The following is a 12359-nucleotide window of genomic DNA, read 5'->3' as shown; positions in this document are numbered from 1 at the left end:
TGCGGGGAGCAGGAACGGGCCGGGCTGGACTGGGAACACGCACCACTGGCTTGGTGCGGGGAGCAGGAACGTGCCGGGCCGGACTGGGAACACGCACCACTGGCTTGGTGCGGGGAGCAGGAACGGGCCATACTGGACTGTGGAGGCGGACTGGAGGTCTGGAGCGGAGAGCTGACACAACCCGTCCTGGCTGGATGCCTACTTCCACACAATATGTGTGAGGCATTAGCACAGGACGTACGGGGCTGTGCACGCGTACTGGCGATACAGTACGTAGCACCGGCGCAGGATATACGGGACCGAGGAGGCGTACTGGAGACCACGAGCGTTGAGCCGGCACACCCCGTCCTGGCTGAATGCCCATCTTCGCACGACACGTGCGTGGTGCTAGCACAGGACGTACAGGACTGTGCCGGAACACTCGCGGCAGAGTACGTAGCTCCGCATAACACGGAGCCTGCCCAGTCACACGCTTCCTTGCATGAGTACGGGAAGTTGGCTCTGCTCTAACACTAGGCTCCACCAACCACCCTTTTAGCCCCCCCCAAAAAATGTCTTGGGGCTGTCTCTCGGGCTTCCTCCTCGGCCGGCACCTTCTGCGTTGCCGCCGCTGCTCCTCTCTATAGCGCGCCTCCACTGTCTCCTCCCAAGGACGGCGATCCATTCCGGCCTGAATCTCCTCCCAAGTCCAGGATCCCTTCCCGTCGAGGATCTCCTCCCAGGTCCAGGCTGTCTGCTCCTGGACACGCTGCTTGGTCCTCATTTGGTGGGATCTTCTGTCACGATCGTTTAAAGATTGGTCGAACCAAGGCGCAGCGTGATAAGCGTACATGTTTATTATAACTGTGCAAACGCGACAAAACAACAAACAAACGATACGTGAAGTCTTAAGGTTACACACAACAAACCTATACGGAACAAGATCCCACAACCCACTAGTGCCAACAGGCTACCTAAGTATGGTCCCCAATCAGAGACAACGAGCTACAGCTGCCTCTGATTGGGAACCACCCTGGCCAACATAGATCTAAACGATCTAGAAACTAAACATAGAAAACACAACATAGAAACTACACACCCTGGCTCAACATTTAAGAGTCCCCAGAGCCAGGGAGTGACAACACCTTTGATCACACATGGGATAATAGAAATTATGAAAATGTGATGTTCAGTCAATTTTAATGGGTAGTGCAAGTGTTTTGCCTAATGTGAAAAAAGTGTAATGTACTGTAATTTACAGTACTGTAGCATACTACATTCAAAAGGCAATTTTGAAACATGTATCTTACATGTTTTGCAAGTGGATTAACTGGTTTTTAAAATAATTAAATTGAGAAGATATTATTATGTTGTGTTTTGGTGATTAAACCAATGTACTCATTATATTTCACAGTAAACCTATATTGTGGATCAATGGTTGTGGGGTAAAAGATGCCTACAAACAAAATAAATGGACAATGAAAGGGTTTGAATGTAAGACTGGCTGTGTTACAAGTGTTACCAGTTTTGAGTTTTGTACTAAGAGTTTAGAAATTCACCACATAATTGTGAAAATAGTACCAAAACGATTTAAAAAATAAAAGTAGTATGTGCCAGAGCTGCATATGTTATTCTGAAAAGATTTTGTGCAGTAGCAGATGCCTTCAGTGTTCTATCTAAAAGTGTCCTTTAATAATACAAATAACTATTTAGGATGACATTTGGAGGACATGGAACTACAAGAAATCAGACTCTTAGTAATAAATACTTATGTACACATTGACCATTGACCCTTTGGTGTGATGCGTAAATCTTACATCCAGACTGCTACAGTAGTTAGGTTTCTGTCCATATTTCAGCATCCAGCATAAAATACCCACATAAGTATAAGTACAGACTATCAAACGGCATTGTCCAGGCTTATGACTGGTGCTCCGCACTGCCATTACATCATTGTCTCAGGTGTTGCCCTGATTGCGCCATGCTCCACCTTTCCATTCCCACTCTGTCCATTGGCATGCACTGGCTCCCCGGCCAGGGGGGAGACCAGGTTGACTCTACTGGTTCTGCTGGTGCTCTGGCAGACAGCCCCAGGAAGGGCCCTCATCTGGCTGGTGAAGGGGCTCCCAGGCAGAGACGGGCAGGGGGACAGGGAGCCACGGCCCCACCCTGACTCCAGGCGAGAGCCTGATCCTTTGCTGACACAGCGAGGGCTGGGGTTGACAGAGGACAGGGTCTGCTGGCTCCCGTTCAAGTAGGAGTTGTTGGTGGAGCCCAGGTGGGAGGAGCGGTGGTTGTAGTAGACCCTCCAGCCCTTCTGCTTTTTCTTCTGATGGCAGCGGCACTTGAGGATGCGGATGAAGGCCTGTTTGAACTCTCGGCTGTAGTAGGGGTAGATGATGGGATTCAGGCAGCTGTTGAAGTAGCCCAGCCAGAAGATCACCTTAAAGAACGTTTCTGGGGGACGCAGGTTGGCATTGAACGACCCTGGGACATTACATAGAGAAAACATGTTATACATTTACAGACATTTCAAAAAACGATGTTATTATATATATTTTATATCTGTTATATATTTTAACTTAACATTTTAGATATAAGATGTGGTGGTAGATATACTGTATCTGAGAAAACAATGTAAATGCTGAACCATCTCTTTAATCCATTATGTTTGGTGATCAATAGATGGCAGCATTCATCAAAAGAACCTCACAGATAGTCAATGTACCGGTAACTACTGTATCACTGACATCCTCCTCTCGCTCGAGACCACGGATCTGGAAAGACGGGAAAGGTGAAATATAGGCTTGGTGGTGTTTCAATCGCTCAGCTTTCACCTTCCCAGACCTTTAAGATCAATAATCAGTGACGAAGCAGATGAGAACTTTTAAAGAGTGCAGGCTGGGGCTTCACTCAACTCTTTACTACACGCTTCTGTGTCTGTCTGATGGTTTTATTGAAGCGTCATACACTAATTTTCAATTGTACTTCTGAAAAATGATTTATTTTTCATCATACATTCATTCAAGTATTGAGGGCACAATCTATAGTGTATGATACTCCCGTGCCTCTGGTGTGTAATGACACGGGAGTATCATACACTATAGCGATATAGAGATTGGTGGGTCTCCAATTATTACAATGATTACACAGTGATTCCAAGTATTACCATTTTGATGCTGATTCTACTGTCTTGACTGTTTCCTGTTTTGGAATGTTTTAGAGAAAGATAGCATGACTCACTGACAGCACACATCATTACTGTACTATACTCTCCTTAAAGGCCCAATTCAGCTGTTTTTATATCAATATCAAATAATTTCTGGGTCACAATTAAATACCTTACTGTAATAGATTTTAATTAAAATGGGCAAAAATAGCTTTTTAGCAAAAAACTATTTCACCAGCAATAATTTCTCTAGGACTGTCTGGGAGTGGCCTGAGAGGGGGAAACTGAAAACTAACTATTATTGGCAGACAGGTTTAGAACTCTTTGTTATTGGTCTATTAACCAATTTACCACATGGTGATGCCATCATGGAAAGACGAAATTCCCGCCCATGCAAATCTGCTGATTAGAAAGTCCTGTGTAGATTGTATTTTCAACCAGCAATTATCAGGAAATAACACTAATAAAATGTTTTCACACTTTTACAGTGTTAGTTTCATCAGCTGGAAAAACTGCATTTTGAATGCACTGGGCCTTTAATCACTGAGGTCAACCCTACCGACATTGCATGCGCTTCCACTGATTCTGAATAAGTTACTAAGCTTCTAATACTAATGAAAAAAAGTTAAAGGCAGGATTTACAAGCAGCCTCATCCAATAAAGAAATCATTACAGTAAGCTATACCACAACTGTGCCGACATGAGACAGTATCAATTTCAAAGAAGCATTTTCTCAAGTTTAATCTTTGCTGTCTCCAGCTCATAAACAAAGGTCACAGACATCCGTCATCATTCCAAATTCTTCCCCATTTTACAGGCACACTAATCCCAGAGGCCTTCACTGCTGGGAGTCTCTTTAACAACCCCGTGCTGCACATCACATCGCCTTTTTTGGCCTTTTTGGACTCAGCATTGTGGGTACTCATCCACTTTGGTATGTCCTGCCACAGAAGCCCTGGCTGTCACGTTATTGGATGAAAACCTGAAAAGAAAGATGTTGCATTCCATCCTATTTCTCTCTTTAGGCTTTGGGATGTAGAGAGGTTTAAGAAGAGTTATTACAGTGTTTCCTCAGAATAGAGCCATGGCTCATAGAACCATCTAATTCAAGGACACATTTCTCATTTCCCAGCCTGTCCGTAGGAGAGACTGTGTTTACACTTTAATAATGTGCTACTGGCTGGCTTTATTCTCCAGCGCAAAGTGCCTTCATAGCTGGAGCCTCCACAAGGCTATTCCACAAACTGTAACCTCCTCATCCCCTAACCTCCCTAGTCACCGGAAGCCAGGAACCCACTTTACTCTGATAGTGCTTACATGCAAAGATTTAGGATGCTTCTTCGTGCCGTGCAACTGTGGAATCCAGGCTAACAAATCACAGTGCACTCTGTCCAACTTCTCTCTCAATTCCACTTGCAAAGTCCATCTCCTAGTGATTAATTTACTCGTACTAATTGACCACTACTACTCGCCACGTCTTTCACACACCCAGACAACATTGACTGCCCGTCGTATCTACAAAATGACTGAGTCCTGCTTGACGGCTGCTGAACTCTGACAAACTAATGAGCCAAACACAGAAAGGTAGTCAATGTTGCTCTAGAGAAGAGGTAGCAAACAACAAAGTAAAGACTGATGCAATACAGTCAAATTTACAGTAGGCTTACAGTATGCAGTGCCCTGTGAGGCTGCTGGCTTTCAACACATCTCCTGGTTACGTCCTGAGTGCTGCTAAAGAACAGCATGCTAGAGAGAGGGGGAGGAGAACTCAGGAAAATGCAGCAAACACCTCCATCTATCATTGTTTCTGGACACATTTCACAATCAATCGCCATACATAGAAATAATCTCAAATGGAATCTCTCAGTCCATGCCCTCTTCTACCAATGTGGAGGTCCTTAGAGGAACTTTATGCCCCGGGCATTGATTGAGTAACATGGCATGAGAAAACAACAGTAATGTGGGCGCATTAAGTTCTCAGAGGTCCAGACAGACTGGGAATATTTTTACTTTTATCACTGGTGCTGTCAAATTACTATTTTTACTACGCATGTTAGCTACATAACTGGTATTTCCATTTTAGGATAGAAGCATTGACTACAGATTCAGCAAGGAGCAGTTCATGTGTATATGGAGGGATTTATCTATTTTCTGGTTTGGGCATGTTTGCTAACACATACCTGATTATGATAGTGTAGGCAAGGAATCTACAAAAGACCCTGAGATCTACCTGGGAACGTAATGCCCTTGGACAGCTCCATACACACATGAATGGACAAAAGCATGGAATATATCATGTCTAAAGCCATTTTTAAAGAGGGCTTAAGAGGCATGATAGTCAGTGGGACTTACTGTATGAGCACCCTGGCATTCCCACTGCAATCCTGCCCCCTGCCTTCTAGAAGCATCAGGAACCCATCACCATCATATCACGCTCAAGGTCCAGCTCACTGGAGAATTTGGGTTGATAAATGAACTAATCTCAAACATTCTGGGAAACATCTATTAAATATGGTGGGAATGCAATATTATTGTCCACATGCATTTAACTGTAACCTTGGTAACATAGTTAATATTGGTTACATAACATGGAAAGCAACAATCATTGGAGGGTCAAGATCTTTACCAGGTAATGTTTTGGTTCATCTGGTGAGTCGTGAGACTAAAAAAGCTAAAGCCCTCAACCGCTATACTGATCACCACCATCAGTGTTCGATTGAACAAATGCTGTTTCCTGTTTGTCCCATAAAATCTATCCTTCTATTGTTCACCACCTCCGCCAGAGGACAAGCCGTAAAATACAGACACAATAGACCACAGAGCACTATAGTTTGTCGGGTGACAAAAACAAAACATGCCTATGGCGGGTCAAGGCAGAGAGTTTGAGAATTGCACAATTTACATTAGCAGTGAAAAGTGGCACTATCGTCAAACACAATCTGCAAAAGCTCTCAGAAAGATTATTTAAAATCCTGGCAGTTGCAATAGCAACAAGTCTGTCGAATGTGGGCATCTATGAACACCAAGAATTCTTCACCCAGCTATTTTCTTATCCAATTTGTCTAAGAGAGTGCTTTGTAAGGACTCCCATTCATTTCCAATGAAAACACCATTTATATGCCAATTATTACTGTTTATATCTAGGGCTTTATTGCATAACTGGGATAATTACTGCCCCCATTCTCCATGCTTTAATTATAAAAATAACAGGTGATGTAACAAATTATGTCGTTTTAATATAATGTAGATAATATCACTGATATACTGGCAGTCTCAAAGCATTTTGAGGGCAGAGATAGCAAAGACAGGGCTATTCAGGGCTTATTGTTGCTTCCAGGACTCATAACAAATATATCAGACATCCTATTCCAAAAACCGTAGGAGGAAATTACAACCAATGTCAGGAACGCTGTAATCCTTCAAACCAATTACATTTGTATTATCTTTAATAGAAGTCCCCGAGTGTCTGGATGAGGGTCCAACAGGGTGCCGTATGGTACACACAGACGTCTGCAGCAGTCACTCTACACACTCTACGCGCACTCTGCACACTCACTCACACTGACACTCCAAAACAAACAGGCTCACACAGGGCGGCAGGTAGCTTAGTGGTTAAGAGCGTTGTGCCAGTAACCGAAAGGTCGCTGGTGAAAAATCTGCCGATGTTCCCTTGAGCAAGGCACTTAACCCTAATTGCTCCTGTAAGTCGCTCTGGCTAAGAGCGTCTGCTAAATGACTTAAATGTTAGTTTGCTCACACATAACACACACATTCATACTGACTCTACACACTCACATACAATCATCATATACGCTGCTGCTACTCAGTTTATCAAATATCCTGATGCCTATAGTGACCTTAGCCCTATACATATCTACCACTCCAGTAGACTGCATATTGTAAATATGGTATTGGCACTGACCCTGGAACTGACCCTGTATATAGCTTACTTACTTTCTTGTGTTCTTATTTCTATTTCTCGTGTGTTTTTGTTCTACTTGACTTTTTGCATTGATTTTTTATAGTACTACTGATATTGATTACCGCAATGAGCAAGCAAGAAAGGCATTTCACTGTACTGTGCACGTGACAATAAAAACGTGAAACTTGAACTTGACTAACTAGGCTTCTACCCAAAGCACTGTCTGATTGTGCACCATCAATTACTCTGTGTGATCTTCACTAGCCGTCATCCTTCTCCTCTACACAGTGCCTCCATGGTGTGGCCAGGCTAGGTCACCGCTCTGCTCAGTGTGTATATGTCTCCATCTCTGTCATCCACACAGACAGTTTCTATCACACCCTGAGGAGGCCTCAGGAACCAATAGAGAGCCACAATTGGACATTATCACTCTGGGTAATTTGAGAAAAGCCAAATAACCTGATTATCACCACAAAACTGACCATTTCTGTTATCTCACACACGGTCATGACTGAAAAAAATATCAGCCTTGAAAAAATAATTCAGGATTTATTTATGTGATAGACACACTGGTTTAGTAAAAGCACAGAATAATTAGTATACCGATAATCAATCATTGAAAATATAGTAGCTCCTGTATTTATATACTCTCCTAGTGGTATAGGCCTATTGACTTTTTGCTTTACAGAATTGAAATTAAAAATCTCCAGTTAACTGTGTGAAGACCATATGGAGAGAATTAAGATTATGGGCCTGAGATTTGGAAATGAGACTTTCAAAGAGCATGAGCATGCTACGGTATACATTTCTAAATGGATACGGTATTCAGGGTTGGCATAATTCTGTAAATATAGAGGGCAGGGGATGGTAAGGACATGGGCGGCAGGTAGTTTAGTGGTTAAGAGCGGTGTGGCAATAACCGAAAGGTCGCTGGTTCTAATCCCCGAGCCGACTAGGTGAAAAATCTGTCGATGTGCCCTTGAGCAAGGCACTTAACCCTAATCGCTCCTGTAAGTCGCTCTGGATAAGAGCGTCTGCTAAATGACAATAAAAATAATAAAAATAAAAATGTATAAAAGTCTGTTTCATCTCTCTGAACTTTGCCATGTCAACAACAGATGTAGGAGGAATCCACTGTGATGTGTAATGTGTTGCTCGCTTGATTTAAGAGGTGCTGGGAACATTGGAAGCTCAAGAGAGAGGCTTGCCGGTGCTAAAACACCCACAATAAATAATGTATTAATACACCAGATTGCAAGCACCCTTATGCTATGACCTAGCTACCCCAATTCTGGTGCCACTGGCTGGGAAGTATGGTATTTTTCAATCATAACATTTTTGGCAAGTTAATGAATGGAAAAGTTAATATTTTGATACTAAAAGGAAGTTGTATTTGACTGTCATGCCCCATGTTCACATTTTGGCAAGGGTGTAGACCTACTGCGTCTGATTAAACCCTTTTCTGCCTAACCAAATAATTTCATTTTTGACACGACTACCATCAGACTTATGAAAACTCTACATTATTGGCATACTGTACGTGGAAAACATATGATCTGTGTGTGTGTGTCAGAGAGAGAGAGAGAGAAAGAGAGAGACTGTGTGTGTGTATATGCCTGTGTGCTTGTGTGAGAGTGATAAGCATGTGTGTTGGAGGTCACTAGCAGAGAATATCATGTACAGATAGATGCTGTCCTTTCATGTCACACAAACAGGGCCATGCACAGACCTTTCAGGGGGCAGGTGCTCAAAATGAAAAAAGGGCACCCTGCTTGATTTTTTGTTTTACTTTCATACATCATAACTCGAAATTCATAACATACCAAATCCCTGTAACGATAAAAAAAAAAAAAAAACATTCTCTCATCATCGCAAATTGTAAGCAACCTAGTTACAGTGCATCCTAAAGACATGATTGACATCGGTAAAAGAGGGTGGGCTATCAGCTGACTGATGTTGATCTGCTAGCTAGCTTCTTTTACTGATTGAGATTTGGCCTACCTCTGTCTTTTTGCCTCTCTCGGCTGCGCATATCAGCCAACCAGACCGAATGATGTAGGCTAAATCAAGTGTTATCAAGTATTAATCAAATATAATGCTGTTGTGGCAGTACTGCTGATATTTATACGAGGCAGCTAGCTGCACACACTCGGACAGTGACCGCATCTCTCAAGCTGCATGTTTGGATACCGGGCGTGCGCAATCCCCGTACAGGGCAGACTGGGACAAAGGCCAGGGCCCGGTTTCCCGAATCCCGTTAGCGATGGAATTCAGGCTTACGAGTGTTTTAATGATGCATCCTAAAAATAACGGCCGAAGATGTCACACCCGTTTCCCAAAACACCACGTAGTGCACTTGTTACAATCTGAAACTGAACGGTCTATACAGGAGCTGTCCCGTGCTGAAAATGATTCCAGTATATAGGCCAAAGAGCACACTGTAGCTCTTACATGATTTATGGCTCTTCAAAGCACTCTTTTTTTATCCATATTTTTTTTTTACACAATACAGTTTTCGAATTAAGAGAAGAAATGTTCTGTAGCCTATTATGTATTGAAGTGTTTGCATTATGTTTGCCATGTGTTATGTACTCTAAGTGTTTTCTTGTGCTATTTTGTATGCAATGTTGGTTTATGTAAATTCTACATATCTTCAGTTTGTGTAAACTGTAAAAGTCACTAATTCCCTCATTTGCTATAAAAATATCAATGTGACCTAAAAACAGGATATGATGACAATGGTTTTCGCAAATGTTGCTCAACAAATCATTGTAGTCTAACGTCAGGCAGGAATTGAGCTTAAAGTAGGCCTAGGCTACAGATATTCTACAATTAAATACTTAAACAATTAAAATAATTAAAATAATTAAACATGAAGTAGCAAGCTAAGTAATATACATAATATGTTGACCTTTAGGTTATTGGTTAGGCTACAGTGAAATGCGTAGCTTTTAGATAATAGTAGCCTATAGGCCTAATAGATAAGAACATTGTAGCGGCTCAGATGTAGCCTAGTGGTTTAACTAGGTAGGTCTATCGATTGCACATAGGCCTACATGAAAGTGATGTCAATATTTAGCTTCATAATCTAGCGTTATATAATTCAGTTATCTTGCTTTTAATTTTAAAAAAATATGGCCTTGCTTCGCTTGTTTATAACATAGCGAACGTTTTAGGCTATTTATATTCAACGATGAAGTTTTTCCACAGAGAGACAGATAAACATATTCATTCTATGTTTAGCTGACATTGTCTGTGTGTAAAGTTACGCGGAAGGACAACAACGATCAACAGGCACAACCAACAGACAGGGTGGGGGGTGGCGAAGTTGATTACTTGCAGGAAGTGGGTTCCGAACAACAATGACAACGAATGTATACAAAAAACATATTTTGGGGGAAAATTATACCACCACCCAAAAGGGCACTTTGGAGACCGGAAGGGCAAAGGGGCATGTGCTCTGCACAGGTAGAGCCCTTCTGTGCTCGTGCCTGGTGACCACACTCATTTTCAAGGTTTCTTTGTAAAACAGAATGAATGCATTCAGTGTCCTATCTAACAGTTATGTGGTTAAATTTAACCTAATGCAACTAGGGGGGAATAACAACAGTTTGCTCAACAAAACTCCAAACCTACCGATGGGCAGCACGAGGAAGAATGGCAGCCAGCAGAGAATAAACATGCCCACCACGACACCGAGCGTTTTGGCAGCTTTCTTCTCTCGGGAGAACTTGAACAGTTTGACTGTCAGAGTGCTCCGTGTCTGGCCCTTGCCTGCGCCGCAGTATTCCTGCAGCTGTGCGTTTTTGCAGTGGATCCTGAGCGTGAGCTCATTCGAGTCCATGTGCTCTTTCATGACCCCCGCCTCCAAGTTCTTAGTGGTTCGTTTGGCAACTACATAAACCTGACAGTACATGCACAGGATGACAGCCAGAGGTATGTAAAATGAACCCAATGACGAGAACAGTGCGTAAAAGGGCTCTTCGGTGATGGGGCAAATTGTGTCGTCATTTGAGGGTGGTTGTTTCCACCCGAGCAGAGGTCCGATGGAGATGACGGTAGCGAGAACCCAAACACCGAGCATGGCCAAAAGGGCTCTTTTCTCCGTTACTATACAGGGGTACTGCAGTGGGTAGCGCACGCCTATATAACGGTCTATGGATATTACGCACAGACTCATGATGGAAGCAGTGCAACATAGCACGTCCACTGCTGCCCAGATGTCACAGAATATCCTCCCGAATACCCAGTAGTCAAGAATCTCCAATGTTGCGGACACGGGCAGCACTGTGGTACCCAGCAACAGGTCCGCAATGGCTAGGTTGATAATGAAATAGTTTGTTGGGATGCGCAGGTGTCTGTTGCACACAACGGAAAGTATTACGAGTATATTGCCCACGATTGCGAACAGAATGAACGCGCCCAGAACTATACCAACGGGCACGGCTCGGGTAAGGTCCAGCGGACTCGTGTCTGTGTCATTCACTGTGGTAAAGTTTGATTTTTTTGCAGATAACGGTGCCTGTGTCTCCGAGTACAGCTCCGAGGAACGGTTACTCCAGAAGTTGGCTTCATCAGCAGTATCAAAATTCATGTTGACGACCCAGTTCCTCCATACCTGATATGTGTAAATCTATGGATAAACACAAACATTGTTTATTTTGTTACATCACCTGTGAACTTAATTTTCAATGGCTTTCAAACTGAAACAATTACTAAGAATGAGCGCAAAACTGCGAGGAAAAGCGCAATGACCTTTTATGGCGTGGTTCCATACTCACTCCGTTCCCTCCCCACTGCAGCGCTCCCACCGTGGTAATACAAACTGTTGAAACACAGCGACACCACTGAATGACCCTTCCAGCATCCATGCGCACAAGATACAACCTTTCCTCCCCTTTCTGGACTGACCGAAACATTTTGGCACAAGACGTCATCCGACATGCCCATGCAATTGTTTCCAGGATTGACCAACGCGGCAACCCTAAAACTGATAAGCACTGGGCTATATCGACAGGTAATTTAAGTCACAGGCATATAGCACGTGCCATCAACCCTCCCCAATTATTATAGGATCTAGGCTATATTTAGAGCCCTAAGCAATATACTGTCTGTCAAGACCAGCGCGCCAACAACAATAACTTGTTGCATTGCTATAGTAAGGACTACAAATCAAAGCAATAACCTGTACTGGTAATTACACATATAGTCGTTGTCTTATAAGTAGACTGCAATCTACACAAACTCATGGGCAATTTATTGTGAATATATAATTTAGGCAACACTTTT

At 43.0% G+C, this 12359-nt stretch overlaps 1 protein-coding gene across 1 annotated transcript; it reads right to left on the bottom strand.

The window, feature by feature from the left end:
• Positions 1–1676: 1676 nt before the first annotated feature.
• Positions 1677–11872, bottom strand: LOC311136157 (alpha-1A adrenergic receptor-like). The gene is made up of 3 exons (XM_084170247.1): positions 11826–11872; positions 10707–11703; positions 1677–2466 (listed from the first exon to the last, which is right to left on the bottom strand). The coding sequence occupies exons 2-3, from the start codon at positions 11662–11664 to the stop codon at positions 1925–1927; spliced, it is 1500 nt and encodes a 499-aa protein (XP_084026373.1). The 5' UTR covers positions 11665–11703; positions 11826–11872; the 3' UTR covers positions 1677–1924.
• Positions 11873–12359: the final 487 nt, after the last annotated feature.

Source organism: Coregonus lavaretus, assembly GCF_964263955.1.
Source record: "Coregonus lavaretus genome assembly, chromosome: 10".
In the NCBI taxonomy this organism is placed as follows: Eukaryota; Metazoa; Chordata; class Actinopteri; order Salmoniformes; family Salmonidae; genus Coregonus; species Coregonus lavaretus.
This window is presented reverse-complemented; position numbering and strand designations above follow the sequence as displayed.